The sequence below is a fragment of the Orbicella faveolata genome, unplaced genomic scaffold (assembly GCF_042242905.1).
Source record: "Orbicella faveolata isolate gen_17 unplaced genomic scaffold, um_ofav_v1 contig_13, whole genome shotgun sequence".
NCBI classification, from domain to species: Eukaryota; Metazoa; Cnidaria; class Anthozoa; order Scleractinia; family Merulinidae; genus Orbicella; species Orbicella faveolata.
Window position 1 is genome coordinate 4,534,227 of NW_028301540.1, and position 15,625 is coordinate 4,549,851.

The 15,625-nt window shown below is 40.3% G+C and overlaps 1 protein-coding gene across 5 annotated transcripts in view; it reads left to right on the forward strand.

Annotated features, from left to right (window-relative positions):
• Window positions 1–1,429: 1,429 nt before the first annotated feature.
• LOC110047926 (uncharacterized) overlaps window positions 1,430–15,625 on the forward strand; it is a 31,576-nt gene continuing 17,380 nt past the window's right edge. For 2 of the 5 annotated variants that reach the window (XM_020753677.2, XM_020753678.2), the window contains exons 1-2: window positions 1,430–1,613; window positions 12,542–12,643. In XM_020753677.2, coding sequence (XP_020609336.2) covers window positions 1,445–1,613; window positions 12,542–12,643 — 271 coding nt within the window. In that variant the 5' untranslated portion in view covers window positions 1,430–1,444. Of the gene's footprint in view, window positions 1,614–6,683; window positions 6,845–12,012; window positions 12,384–12,541; window positions 12,644–14,016; window positions 14,304–15,625 lie in introns of those variants that run through there. The other 3 variants (XM_020753679.2, XM_020753680.2, XM_089284160.1) reach the window with 3 other exon arrangements.

Below are 15,625 nucleotides of genomic sequence, written 5' to 3' on the forward strand. Positions count from 1 at the left end.
TGACCTTGTCAATTGTTGCTAAGGATCCTTCCAGTGATGAATATTAAATTTCTCTTTTATGAGGCTCTCACGGCGACAATTTTAATCCATCACAGTCTTTCGTATTCCACTGAAAATCCAGGGCTGCTTGAGAGAGAAAAGAGGAAAACGAAAAACAAAACCATTTCTATTGGCTCTATAGCATTTGCAATTTCCTCAGAGATTTGGCATTCAGCTCCCCTCCCCTGCAAGGGCTGGGGTTGTGGATACTCCACCGACAATGGTAGAGTTTTAGCGAATTGAAGTGTAGAAAAGGCTAGGAAAAACTTTCCTTCAGGCTTTTGAAAGCGGCTTTCAAAATTTCGTACAGGTATATTAGTGACGAGCAGGTGCGAAGGCCTCTCGGGTTTGAAATTAGCCCGGGGAGTACTCCCTTATATGGGCTATATGGGTATGTGCCGCCCCAAAGGGTATGGATTTTCAGCCGTTTTGGTCATAAATAGGGTTTTTACCACTATTGCTACTAATCTCGCAATCTGATTGGCTAATTTGCCGTTGTCGATCAGAGTCCAGACAACGTTGCCCGCGTCATTGTGCCACGCTCTGAAAAAACATTTTCTTTGACGTTGATATTATGGTGAAAAAGCAAATCGAATGTGGTTTATGGTTGTCTGTACTCTTATCGACACCGATATGCGTCATCACAGTGGTCAAAATTTGTTGTGGACTCACGAGGCGCAGCACTGAGTGAGTCCACAACATTTTGACCAGTGTGATGACGCATATCGTTGTCGATAAGAGTACAGACGACACTAATCCACATTCGATTTGTTAAATCGATTTTAGCCATTTTGATCATAAATAGTGTCTTGGTTTTGCACGCTAGTCTTGAATTGGGCATGTTTTTTTAGAAGATACTACTTTTTTTATCATTATCGATAAGACCGATCAAAAAAAGCCCTTCACGATGCCTTTAACATTGGTCTGAACTGGTGAACTAATTATAATGCTGGTCTGAAACAGGGTATTGATTTAGGGTCAAGTCATAAATAGGGTCTTGAAAATCGAAGAAATTGGTCATAAATAAGGTAAGAGTTTTGAGAAGCGGGCCGCACACCCGCACCCAATTTTTCTCGGAGTACCCCCGCCGGGGCCGGGGGGGAAGTAGCGATTTTTTTTTAGGGTAGAAATTTTCCGGTGGACCTTTTCTCCGGTGAAGATTTCCCCAGGGGGCTCTATTTTGTCATTCAGCCTGTACATATCCCATTGAGAGGGACCATGCCTTCTCCTTGTTATAATTACGGAAAAATAGATAATATTAGCAGGCAGAGATAAACCAGCTCCTCAACTGAAAAGAGAACAAAAAGCAACAAAGGCAGAAATTCTTGGAGAGCGCGAGAGAGAACGGGGAACAGAAATCTGAGAAATCTCGGGGTTTCCTGTTTCAGACATACAGCGCGGCATTATGGGAAGCATCTTCGACACAGAAGATGGTGGTTTTGCTGGCGCGTATTTCAAACACATGAACAGCTTTGAAATACCGAGCGGCCGTCGACGCTCTTACGACGATTTCACCATGCCAAGAAACGCCTGCATTCCCGTGACAGCAAAGAGGAGAAACAGCTTTAGTAAAGGTATGTTTTGTAGTGTTAAATCAACCGGGTAAACAGGAATGTTTGTGCGAAGCTCGAGTGCGCAGCTCGTGGAATTGAAAGTTTCCGGCACCTTGCCAGAACATTACGACACAAGAACATTTATCCTGGATTACTTTAAATGGTAACTTGGTCCATTAATAAGATGAGATTCATTCTCCTATATAAAATCCGTGTCGATTCTGCCCTCTCATGGTGGCTTCCCAAATTGTCCAGTTTTCGAACAGCGGGGGTTCATTTCAACATCTTCTGGTCACGTACGTCCTATAACTTGTGCTGGTTGTGTAGCTGAAACAGGCTACCAGTTTTTTAAAATTTCGAATTACTCACTCCCTTGCTTTGCAAAAAAAATCCAAGCATTCCTTGCTTTGTTTAAATATAAATTTTTTAAATCAGCGTCCGACGAGTTTGTACATTTTGCAACGAACATCCTTCAACAATCGAACTTAGAAACCTCGAAGGATTGGAAAGTCGCTCGATATCAGTTAGATTTCACGCCTGTATTGAATTTATAGACTTTCTCTCCTGGTACCAGAGGTTTTCTTTCTCTCTTTCTGCTAAAGTACACAGCTTCGTTGCCGGTGAAAGATGTTTTCTTCTCTCACCACTTGAAAGAGGAAAGACTTTCTGGCACCAGGAAACTTCGCAAACTTTCCGAACGAATGCTCGTTTTGGGGCGAAAAATCAGTCATTCTTCGTAAATATAGGCTTATAAACTTGTAAATTGTAAGCGCTTGGTCAATTTCAATTCAATCGTTTCTTGGGGTGAAAGTTAGACTTCTACAACCGTAGGTTTTATCGCTGTTGGACAACTCCAGCGCTAACTGAAACCTCAGTATCTTGAATTCAATAAGCTTAGATGTAATATTGCAAATCATTATGCGCTTTCTCGCACTAGCAACGTGTCGCTTCGTGATATTTTTTCGTTTCGTGGACAGCTTTAAATTTTTTAGTTAGTATTTATAATTGTTGTTTGTATCCAGATGCCCTTCACTACAATGAAAGCCCTTGGGATGTCTTTGGTCTTCTTGCAAACAAAGCGTGTGTAATTGTGTTTGCCCATTTGGGGCATAACTGGATTAGCAAACGAATTTTTATTTGCTTTTTCACGATTTTCTGTCTGTGTTTACTGTCTCAGTTTTCGCTTCAAACGTTTCCCTTTAAAAAGCAGTCATGGGGTGGAAGAATGTTGAAGTTTTCCTAATTCTGTGGATTTTTTTTTTAACCAGCTTTGAACTTCGGAAATGCAAACGCAATAGCCCAAGTAATACATTTTAATCACTTGGACTCAACGTGAGTTTCTTCAGCACGTAAATAAACAAACATGTTTTTTCCACGAATTCTTCCACGTACAAAAATGAAAAGCTTTCTACCTTGTCAATAGTTTTGGCCGGCAGAATGTTTTTATAAACTTACTTTCAGATTTTTATCAGTTATACGCTTTGGTTCCTCCTGAAGAACCACTTATTAGTAAGTGTTTTGTTTTTAAGCTAATTACGGTTTTTGTAATATTTAATCTGTGATGCAATCTCTTTTCGAAGAAGTACTGCCTTTTGCATCTGCTCGCTATTAGTGTTCTTACTTTGGCGGTAATTAAACTGAAAAGTTTTTTTTTTTTTGTTATTCCAAACAATGTCTGTTTACTTTCTAAACTTAAGAAAGTTTCAACGGAGGAAGAATTTTGTACAATGTAGCAGTGGCAGTGACATAAGGAAGCAAAAAACCAATGTGTTGCCTTTCGTTTTAAGTAGAAAAAATTCTTAAATTTCATTTCTTTGAGAGAAGGCTATGAAGCGAGGGGACTCTCATTGAGAGGCAAAACTTTCTTTTCTATTTGTAGCGTTAAAAAGTCATCATCCCAATACATTATCAGCAGATAACGTTCATTTGGACTTTCGCTAAAAACGGCTTGAAAATCTGACGTAACATTTTTAATTTCACAGCGTGCTTGCAGGTGGTTTTATTCGGTTTTATTTGCCAATTCTCGCAAACGTGTAGAAATGCGCACAGCTGGGAGAAGACAGAAAACTGCCAAGCTGAGGCAGCGTCCACACTGCGTCGGAGAAATTTGAAAACGCAGCCCTGTGTCTACGGTTAAGCCTACCGTCCACACTAATCCGTCGAGAAAACGGAGCTTTTCGAAACGCTTTACAAACCAGATGGATTTGAAAATGCGCGCTTTTCGTTTTCGTGGGGACCGAAAATATTTTGGAAACGGAGTTTTTCGAAAGGATGGCGTTAGGAAAATCATGTGATATTCCTGACTGAGTTTTCCTCAAACGCAAATCCAAAATTGTTGCGTTTTCAATTTCTCCGGCATAGTGTGAAAGGAAAACATTTGATACGCTTTCAGAGTGAAACCTCCGTTTTCAAATTCCTACAGCGTATGCACTTTAATAGACCCTATTCATAAATGGCTGCCAATTAAAATTCTTTTCACGTTAACTATTAAAATTAGCCCAACTAACCTCGTTTTTGAGTTGATAATTCAAAAGAATTTCTACTCTCAAACTAGCTTAGTTGGGCTAATTTAAATGCATACAACAGAATTTTAAACTGGCAGCCATTTATGAATAGGGTCTATTGTTCGCTGGTACCTCTCTCTCCACGCAAAACCTCCGCTGGGGGAACAATCGACTGTTATTACAAGCGTGAGAATTTAAAGGACGCTACCTAGACTTGTTTCAGAAGGTCGTGACGGTACCGACGTTCGTTTCCCGCCAATACACTTGAACCACACGCGCGCCTTGCCAGCTCGCTTAGTGCTGTTCCTGGCTTGTTCTTAGGGGAAGTAGAAGTGAAAATATCTTTACTTAGATCGAAATTATTTTTTCACAACTGACTCTTCACGAAATTAAGCGGCGCAGTTTTAGAAACTAACCAATTTTAGGCGCAGTGTCAATTTCTTGTACGCTGTTGGGGATTTTAGCTTAGTTATTAATCGGATAATAAGATGTATTGACCAAGCGTGAGGTCAAGATGGAAGAATAATGGCCTCGTTCTTTTTTTTTTTTTTTTTTTTCGTGTTGTCGGCCAAAAAAAGGAAAAGGAGAAAGCCAATATCCAGTCACCTTGCCAAATTCGCAACGTTAGTCATAAAGGATTTGTTGTATGGATAAAAAAGAACATTATTTTCTTCCGGGAAACAGCGGACAATCCCTTGTTGGCAAGATAGTGCCATCCCGTCAGCATGGGTAGCCAATCCCAGAGCAGGATTTGGTTCATCTTGTCTGCTCGCGGAGCTAGCCGTGTAATAAATCTTGTATCGTTCGTTCGCTTTGGCTTGCACTGACGAAAACGTGAGCTTATAATTTGAAGGCTCCGTTGCGTGCCATGGCGTGAAACATGTGCTTAGTCAAGACGTCCCTTTGTTTTCATGTCTGAGAGCATAAGCTTGCAGTGAAATCTCAAGTAGTCTCCTGGATAGAAATAAACGGTTTAGTTTTAAAACCAATTTAGCAGTTTGCGGAATTTTTAGACCGTTTTTTTTGGAACGTGGATGTGAGTGTAATCACCTTCGATGTCCTTTTCGCACACAACCCAGGAACACTCACCACTGTTCCAGCAAAACAAGAAAGAGTACATGTACTACTATGAAATATTTTCTTGCGACGTCAATGCACGGTAAAATGACGACAACTGGAAAGAAACATGAGGATAATTTTAAGTTTAGACTTTCTGGGTTAAGTCCACTGCGATAGATTCTTGAAACAACTTCGCACGGTTTAGAAAGTATCTTTTTTATAGGCGAACGACACATCGCTTTAATATTGAGGGTATTTTTCATGAAATGTCCGTGCTACTGGACTGAAACCCACCTTTTTCGAAGATGATAAGGTTTTTATTAGAGTTATTCTCGTGAATAAACCTTTAACCCACCTTTTCCGGTTGTCTATGCCCAGTGTGGATACATGGGGTGTTGAACAATTCACGATAACTAACTGGAGTGTTTATAATCAATCTTATTGGGTGTGTAGCGTGTGTTCATTCACTTATTGCACAGACAATGAGGTCGATTTCAGCGTGGCCTTTATAGCCGCACAGTCAGTGAAGCAAGCAGCCTGGTATTATCTTTTCGATCGTTTAATATCGTTCTTACCGCAGAATCAATAAGTGTTTTTAAACCGTTGTTGTTTCTTTTGCTTTGTAAGGAAAACTTCCTGTAATGATCATACAGTCGGTTTGTTTTTTAGTGCTTTACCTTAAATTACCTTAACTTCTTCCATGTTGTGTAGACTTGTCGAGTTAGCTCTTTCTTTAAGGAATTAAATCTAAGAAGTATTTAAAGATGGTTAAACTAATTAAGATCAATCACTGAGCTACCGCGCTGAACAGTGATTAGAAGGGAATTTTTCCCTTGTCCGTTGGCCATAGTTCAAGGTTTAAAACCGTTTAATGCAGTCAAATTTGATTAAGATCTGATTTCTCCGAACAATATTGGCACTTGTCATGGAAAATGATTGCGAGAGTAGCGAAATTCGTCAAATAGAGAATATTTATCCCAATTTATCTCCCAGTTCTCAGCAAAATGTTTTGTAATCTAACATACAGTGGAATCCCGATTAATCTTAACTGCCAATAACTCGAGCCAAGAGTTCGTTACCCTCTCGAACAATGTAATTTTATCCCCGATTTCTCGCACTACCCAATTTTTTAAACCGATTTTCGTTTCCCGTGGAGGTTTGAAAAATCGGGATTCCAGTTTATACTCATATTTTGAGCTTGGGCCGACAAAGAGTAGTTTCAACTATATTAGTGAAATTACCAGTGAAGAGCGAAAACCCTTGAGCTAAAATTCCGAAAATTTTATAACATTATAGTTAGTCGGGCAAATTAAGTTCGTGACGTGACGAGAAGGTTTCCTCCTTTTGGTGAAATAAACCGTCTCTTTTCCTGCCTGTGGTTTAGTACACGGGATGTCTGCATTGTTTTTCCGGTAATTTACAGTATTGTTTTTTAGTCTAATACCTCTCCACGCCTAGTTTCTTTTGTTTTCCACTTCATTTCATATTCAATATTGGTGCGGCTGTCTGACAACACAAGTGTCTCATTTGTTTCGCGAGGAGTGCACAGCTAAAAATATTTTCGTTGAGCCGTGGTATGACCAGCTAATAATCCGTAGAAAAAACGTTGTTGTTGATCTTGATTCGTCCAGATGCTGACGGCACGGTGGCATTTTCGAGTGAGTAGATCGAGGTCTTCCTCTTCCAGGGGTGAGTTCACTTTCAAATAGTTTTGTTTTTAAAACGTTCCAGAAAGTAAAATTTCCGGCAGCGGTTTCGGTTAAGTTAACCGGTGTTTGCTACCGTCAACAATATTTGCGCTAAATTGCTTTTTACAGGTAGCAAAATGTAATGCGATGTTAATATGACGTTAGTTTTGTTTGACTGTGGTAGAGGAACAGGCTGTGTTGTGAAATTTGCTTGTTTTTAGTGTTGAATTGTGTAAAGTTTGTCGCCGATTTGAAGTTGTACGGAACTATTTCAGCACTTGACGGCCGAAGCCAAAGTCCAAACTCGGTGCAGAAATTTAAACTTCGCGTCTTGGAGATAAAAACTTTTTGAACTGTAAGTTAAATGATATGAAAAAAGATTATATTCCATGCTGCAACATGGTTATTGCAACAGAAGTTAACCATCACGAAAAATCAAAGCCAAATTTGACGACACAAACTTTGTTCGACTATATTTTGTGAAACCCAAGAGAAAAAAAAAATGGTGAAACCATTTCTTTTCTCTGCGTTTAAGGGGACATGTCATTTATAGAGCTCCCGTCAAGAAACCATTTACATTGCTGGGTTTCTTATAAACTATGACATGTATCTTTGTTTTTGAGCTTAAGAGATAATGATATTATAATCGATTACCAGACGAAACGAGAATGTGTTTCGAGTGAATACGTTCAGTTCCAAATGGAGATTTATGTTACAACAAAACAAGACAAAACAAACATAACTTCGTTAGCGCTTTCGATTTCACAAATATCTTCAAAATTGCTCTTTTGTAATTTTCGTGCACGCAGCGGCTTCATCTGTGAAATTAGCAAAAACCACAGTTTATAAAAGGTCAAACAAACTTAACATTGTCCTTTGGAAATATGGACTAAATGGAGTTAATTATTCTCTTGTTTTATCGTTAATGGCATTCCCGTGTAATTTTTTCGTCGCCAACTCGCTGCAGCTCTCATTTTAGTAAATACGTGTTATTGTTTTAGCAGTTGAAGAGTTTTCCTGTCTGTCGTCGGCGGGTTTCAAGTGAATTATTATTCATTCAAGATCACAGAGTCAAGATCTCATGAGTTATTCATTCGGTTTATTACGACAGAAGAGTCTGCGATTTTATAGTGCTTGCTATTTACCACGCAACCGCAGGATTTCCCGCGCTTGGCAACTCGTAATATAGCATTACATACACCAAAAGCGGAGAAACCAAGTTTTATGCAAGTTATTTCGCATCTTGTTGCCGCAACTTAAGTGACTTAACACGCTCGTAAAGGGAACCGATTTCGAGAGGCTCAAAACTGATAACCTAGATCACAGGAAGTTTGATGCTTGAGAGTAGTTAACAATCATTGGCCTCAGTGTCGATGAAAGTGGCGGATGTTTACCTTGCCGCGAAAAATGATTGTGCGGCTCGGAGTTGAATGTTCTTCCGTGCTAATTACTTCCGAGCTAGCCAATCAGCGCGCGAGAAAAGCACTATTCACTTGTGCGGATTCTTGTGTGGTAGATAGAGGCTATCACAACCGCGTGGGGATACGAATTTTATCTAGGAGTACTGATGGTATCTCTCACGGGTGAAGGTAGAGAACGAGTGACATATGCCGTCAACGCGAGAACCCAATGGCTAACGATTGCGAACATTGGAAAATATTACATTACCAAACTTGAAAACTTGAGGCTAACATTTTTAAAATTAGTTCAGTTTAACGTTCTTGATTTGCACCTTTGACCGTAGTGTGGTTTTCAATCGTTAATCTTCGAAAGGAAATGTAAGATATTTCCTTTGGTTTTGCCTTTCCGTGCAAGCGGCAAAATAGAACATTCGTTCACGTACTCGCACCAAAATTCGAATGTTACTTGCTTGTTCGATGCGCGGAAAAGTTGTCTTAGGTCTTCGCAAAGTTTAACGCTCCAGTGGCTGAAGAAATTTGCTAATGTTTCTATATTTTACTTCTCAGCCAGTGGGTGACGCCCATATGACAGAAATTAAGGTGGGAAAGTTGCGGTAGCCGAAATGTCATGTTCTTATGTCGAGAGATCAGCGCAAGCTGTCACGTCGGCTTACTCCTAAGATTGAAAAAGAACGAAAACTCGTACAGGAAATTGAATGAAAACAAACCTTCAGCAATTCAATCAATTTTTCGAAAGCATTTTGTTAACTGCTGTACTGTAGATGGAACGGTTCGTGTTTTCAGCCGTTGAGATCTAAGAAATGTGAATTATCTTCACTGAGAACAAGATACCACTAGTTTATTTTAATTTGACTATTCCCGATAAGCAACGATCGTTAATCAAGGAAAGCCGTTTCATTTGATAACCTTTAAGACAGTGCTGCGAACAAAAGGCCCGGGGGGTACGCCCTTATATGGGCTATATCTATATACGTACGTGCGGCCCCAAAGGATATGGTTTTTTCAGCCGTTTTGGTCATAAACAGGGTATCGAGTTTGGCCATTTTGGTCTTAGTATGGTTTTTGCACTCTGGTCTTAAATTGGTTATGGTTTTTAGAAGAAGCTACTTTTTCATCATTATCGATAACACCATCAACAAAAGCCCTTCACAAATAATGTTGACGGCAACTGCGTCAGGTCATAAATAAGGTATCGAATTTTTGGTCAGGTCATAAATAGGGTAGGGAAAATCGCAGATTTCGATAATAAATAGGTTAAGGATTTTGGGAAGCGGGCTGCACACCCCCACTCAGCTTTTTCTTGGAGTACCCCCCCGGGACAAAAGAAAACACGAGTATCTTGTTTCACATCCAAAACACGTTGTTGTATGCACGTGACAGGCAAATGCTGCCGTTCTTTTCCTCTTTTACAACAGTAGATCATGAGTGGATTAACCTCGTTTTGAGTTTTGTGCCAGAATGTTGCGTTAGATAACAGTTATTTCCGGTTTTTTTCCACCGTGGTAAGGCTTCCGTTGGAAAACTTTTCGGAATTCAGGGCTAGTTATGGTGTATCTATTGCGATAAGCTGGTTTTGTCAGAGAGGAAAGACCTTTAACTTGGAGAGATGTTTTAAATCTTGCAATTTCAAAGTTAACTTTCATCCGACATCGCGTTGAAAGTTTGTTTTCTGTGGTTGTGTTCTTGGGTCGTAAAAAAGGTTGAACTCTAGGCATGTGTAACTTAATATTCGTATTTACAGCCAGGCTTCATCGGGAAACGATTGATGTCATCGACGTTTCTTGTTGTCCAATTTTAAACGCCCCTTCATTTTATTTGTTGAAAACTATTTTAAAATAATGTCAGTGCTGACATCTGAGTTCGTCATCTGGTTGTCGAGCAAATACTAGCTGGGACACATTCCATAACAACATGGCCGGAGATAGCTTTGGGAGAGATTTTGCTTAACGAACGTGGCAGTTTGTATTTTCTTCCCTTGGCTGGAAAGCTAATAGACTGTGTATGTCATCCATACTCAGAACAAAATATGTTTCGGTGACTGGGGAGAGTTAAACTTATTTTTTTCTACTTCTTGACAGTTTACCAGTGGCTTTCCAAATTGCAGGGTTGTTGTTTTGAAAAACCACTCTTGCAACGTGTAGTATAATCCAATCACAGTATAAATGTTCTTTTCTAGACAGAAATCAGTTACAAAACCCAAAACAGTTGTGATTTGGCTTTTGCGCGCGACTTCCTTAAGTTTGGCGCCGTTTGTATGTTTGGCCGCGCTGAACTTCATTCGCACCAGCTACGTGTAGTTTTTTCCCGCGCAAAACGGACTGGTACCGGTAATGTTTCCTGTGCGCGCTCGACAACTGTTGCGTGTTTTTCAGTCCATTTTCCCTCGATTGCGATTGGTTGTCCTTGCTTCAAGCTCTGATTGCTTCTTTATAAACTATAGAGATTCTTACCATTCTTGTTTACCTTAAAGTTTTATATTTTACTTTTATCGGCGAAATGCATATATGGAAATTAATAAGTTTCAAAATTTTTGTTTTGTGGCACTTTTCATTAGGTGCATGCGATTTGATTGGCGAGGGTGGTTTAATTCAGTTAATTATAATCGATGGACTTTTAATACCCCGCCATACCTCTAGGCCGAAAATTCTGTGCGCTATTCTTAATACAAACTGACATATTTCTTGCTTGTGCGTTGGAAATAGTGTAAAACACCGCATATTCTTCAAATTAGTTAGCTTGAGAAGCATAAGTGAAATCTTCCTCTCGAGCCACAATGTCTTTCAGAAGAATTATTGCATTATCGAAACGTGCTACGACTGTCCACAACAGCGCCACGAATCCTCGCACGATTTTATGAAAGAATAGTTTGCGCGCTGTCAAATTAAAAAGCTTTGTATCTATTGTGTTTATGTTTCGTATCAAAGGAATTATCGTCCAAACATTCCATTCTTCAATTATACAACAAAAGAACAGAGAGCGTGTTTATTGTTCCTCTTGAAAATGCCAATTGTAACTCGCTCCATCGCGCCGTTTTCTTTGACAAGCGCAACGAAGCACAACAAGAAAACCCTGATTAGCATACTTTGGCTAAAGTGTTTTCAAGAAGTAAGTTTGACCTCTGATTAATTGCAAACAGTTTCTTGTGTGATTTGTGTACAGAGTTCTGTATTTGTGACAAATATACAAATTCACTCTATTTGGGCAGTCTTAACTTGGACAGAGGCTTGTTTGGTTTGGTTATAGACAACGCCCAGAAATCGAAGATGTTCCTTTAATAATCTGTTCCTGTGTCAGATCAGAGTTCATTTCTTGCTATTCCGGGCAAAATGAAACAGTATCTGTTCAGGTGTTTGCTTAAAATGAGACTAAAAACCCTTAAACTGCGCTTTCGGCTACTGGACAAACTTTAGAGCAATGCGTACTCTTGGCAACGGGGTGCAAGCTAAACGGGGGGCTAAAATGGCGACATATTCTTCTTTAGTTTTGTGTGACATTTGTTCTATATTTGTGGTGGTCAAATTGACTTGCCTCTATCAAATCGAAATCTGCCCTTAAGGTCTTGACCTGAATCCGCTTTTATGTGTGATCTTGGCAAAGATTAAATCTAATCTTGTCAAAGACTTGATGGCGAAATTGAACGTTATCCCAACTTACAGATTGGCCGAAAATCCTTTCCCACGCCGAGGGCTCGCCTGCCGGCATTGGAAGTTTCCTAAAGAGGAGCTATTAAGGAAGTATTCGCACAGCTGCAAATTCGAGAGTCAAATGATCCAGACACGCGTTGAAATGTTTACCCCGGTCCATTACAATTCTCGTCAGGCCTGTCAACCTTTTTTTCCGCAGTCGCATCGAACAATCTAAACCAATCAGGTTGAGTTCTCCTATGATGCTTTTCTTCAACCCCTACCGAAGCGTGTCGGAATTGTTTTGCTATCTTTGACGTTTAAGTCAGTCAGTCTGTGTTTGCCAGTCGCGTTGCGTGTTCATGTTTTTACGGCAGTCGCTTTGCGAGCGTGATCGCGCATCAGCGCTAATTGGAGCTCATAATTGATGTGGCTTAGTTTACGTCTTTGCGATCATACCGTCCTTTTGAGCTCACAGAAGCTACCATGAGCTCAGGTAAAAACAGATGCTTTCGAGTCTCGCGTTATTTCGTCGCTTGAAGCTTTCTAATTGTCGCGAGGACAGCTGTGCTACTATCCCGAGTTTGCCTCTGTTCTGCGCGCAGCGGTATATTTCAACTTGAAGCCGTTCTCAATCAAATTATTTTCTTCCAGGGCTCAAGGGGAAACTTTTTGGTGGCGTCAAAGTCAAAAGGGCCCGCTCGTTTTCTGGCAGAGAAAAACAGAAATGGTCTGCGACGAAGGAACCGAAAGACGGTGAGTCCATTTAGAATCGGAAGTCTGTAGTTTATAGTAATGACTTTCAGGAATTTTTCATTGTCTCTCACTAAATCATTTAGTGCTCACTTTAGCTTCATTACCATGGATTTATTTTGGGTAATTTCACGCGTTATAGTCCGTGGTTATTGTTGTGGCTTGATTCTCACTCGGGTCAGTCGAGATATCCGGTTGATTCGCATTTACCAACGATTTTTACAACAGTGCAAAAAATTTTTTGATAACGCCCAATTTGCAAGATGATAGAATAGCACACAGTGTGTCGCGCGTTCTTTGACGGTTCTTAGCTGCTTCTGAATTAGCAATCGGCCTAAATCTTTGTGGTTATTTCGGTAAACGAAGGAATTCATCTCCCCGTCACGTACTCCCTGAATCTTTACTAAGTCAATTTAAATATTGTTAAAGGTTACTCGTGTGTGTATTGTCTTGATCTTACCAGTGACTTGCGGTAAATCGAACAAAGCCCCGGTCAGGCCTAATGAACGGGTGCTTAAAAGGCACAACCAATTTTAGCAAATCTGTTTATTGGCAACGATTTTTTACATTCCTCCCGAATGAAATCTTTATTTGTGGCAAATCAGCCGTTGTTCTTCAATTCTTAAGCACTGACAAGTCGCTTTGGAGGTGAGTTTGAACTGTGTTGTTTAGAACAGATCCACGCGCGTTGTGTTTATATTTGTCGTGTTTGTCTCGCGCGTGATCTTTGCATCTGTGGCTCTTCTAAGCGCACTGTCCTGTATCTAAACCGTCGTTACCGATGAGCAGCTAAGCGCTTTAACTGAATGACCTTGCAGCTAAACAGTACAAGAGATACCGTAAACACGGCAGACAAAAAACTGCTTGGAGGAGGTGCATGAACAATGGCGGCCCTTCTTGTGGTATTGTTCGGAGGACTGTATAAATCTCTAAGATAACAGTGGTGACAATACAGTACAATAAATCGTTTCGTCTCTTTGACGTGGTCTCTGCTTAGCAGTGGCTTGTTTCAAAAGGGACATCTACACTCCCACTTACTTGTAAACCTGTCCGTGGGGGTGTAGAGACCGGTAGCTACGTAGACCGTACCGCGAGATGAGACGAAAAAGCGAGGGAGGTATGACTCGAATTTTCGGGAGCAATTGTTTTCCCTTTGAGGCGTAAAACAGCTGTTATTAAGCTAAGGCTTTAGTCTTTGCAGTTCTGTCCATTTATGGAGGGCTTTCGTTGTTTTTTGACCCACTAAGTGAAGCCCGAAATGTGAAGTAGTTCGTGCTAATTGGCTTCAATATTTAACACCCCGTAAACGCGTTGTCAATTTTGCGCCGCATCAGAAATGCATGTTTTTGTCTCACGGCAACTGGTGCGAGGGTGATATCAAAATCACAAGGAACCTGCCCACAAAGGTAGTGCACGTTTGTCCGTTGTGTATACGGATGCGATCGGTTTGTTTGGCCGCGTGAGTCAAACGTAAATATTGCCGCGTCAAAACGCGTTCACAGAACGCTTTGAAAAATTGCGCGGCTGCAACGATCGCGTCGAGTCAGTGTCTAGCCGTAAGCGCTTTACAACATGGCTACCCAAACTGCGGAGTGATGTGGCAGTTTTCAAGTGATGGGAGATAGCCAGACCTTTCTTGTGCGCTACACTAAAAGGCAAAAATGTAAGTGGTTTCCAGTTTTAACTCTGGTAATTACTTCTAAGTTGACGAGAAACTGCATTCGCCGATTGCAGCAGATGTTTTGATGAGAGTACGCGGGGGCCGCTCGGCGTAATGTTTTCGTTCGCGGAGAGTATTAATCTTTCGGCTTCCGCGCCAAATTGATCACAGAAATTTCGCTTTTAATTCATGTGGCTGTAATTAAAGCAATACATCACTAGTATCCGTGGACAGATTTGACGTGGTGAATTTTAGTGGATATAGTCCGGCGAAACGTCGACTCTGCGTTGAAATTTAATTTAGTAACTACTTCTCGGCGATCGTTTCTAACGTTGCTTCTAGATAACCACACATTTAAACATAGGGAAATCATTGCAGAAATTGTCTGTTCGTATTTTTCTTATTATTTCACGGCTGTTTAACCGTTTGAAAACGGTGTACCTTCCTTCCGTTCAGCTAGTCATCGCGCTGTCATATTCGACTTTTGGCACAAGTTCTTCACACTGGCAGGTTTGGTAGTGTAATTGTTATTTACCTCTAGAAAAATCTTCGCCGTATAGTTTGTTCACTGTCTCGGGAAATTTCCTAAATCGCGTGCGCTTTCCTCTTTCAACTACGGACACTACGGCACAAATCATAGATGTCGAATTTTTGATTGCAATTTAATCCAACAAGGTACTTTTTTCTAACAAAACCAGTATCTAACAACATATTTACATAAATCGAGGACGACATGGAATAATTAAGCTCCTGAAACTTAATGTTCATAAATTCACTCCGTACGTTATCGAGAAGACCGCCATTTTTGTTGTTTCTGTCCCACGCTGAGTGTAGAATTTTCATATCCCTTCTCGCACAACTTGTCGTAGTCACGAATGTGCGTACGAATTTTTTGCCTTCATTGTCAAATTTCCTTCATCAGGATAATGTATGTTAATCAAGGTTTCGTTCAAAACTAGTCGTCTTAATAAAATCGCATTTTTCGCGGCGAGTCGAGAGAGTCATAGACCTTTGTTCGGAAGCGGTATTAAATAAGGGAGAGTGTAATTATAGTTCTACCATAATTTTCGTTTTGGATCCTTGGTTACTCGATGAAGCGAATTTAATATGACAACAAACCTACTGTATGTTCGTGTTCAATTCTTTGAGTTGTATGGTAATAAATGTCCCACTGTGGAATTTATACGCGGGTGGTTAGAATACAGCGCCCCATGTCATTGTGATCGCGAAAACATTCACAGATAAATTGAATTTATGATATTCAAAAACAATCGTGGACATACAAAACTTATATTTACTGATTTCGACGAAATGCTTTAATTTGA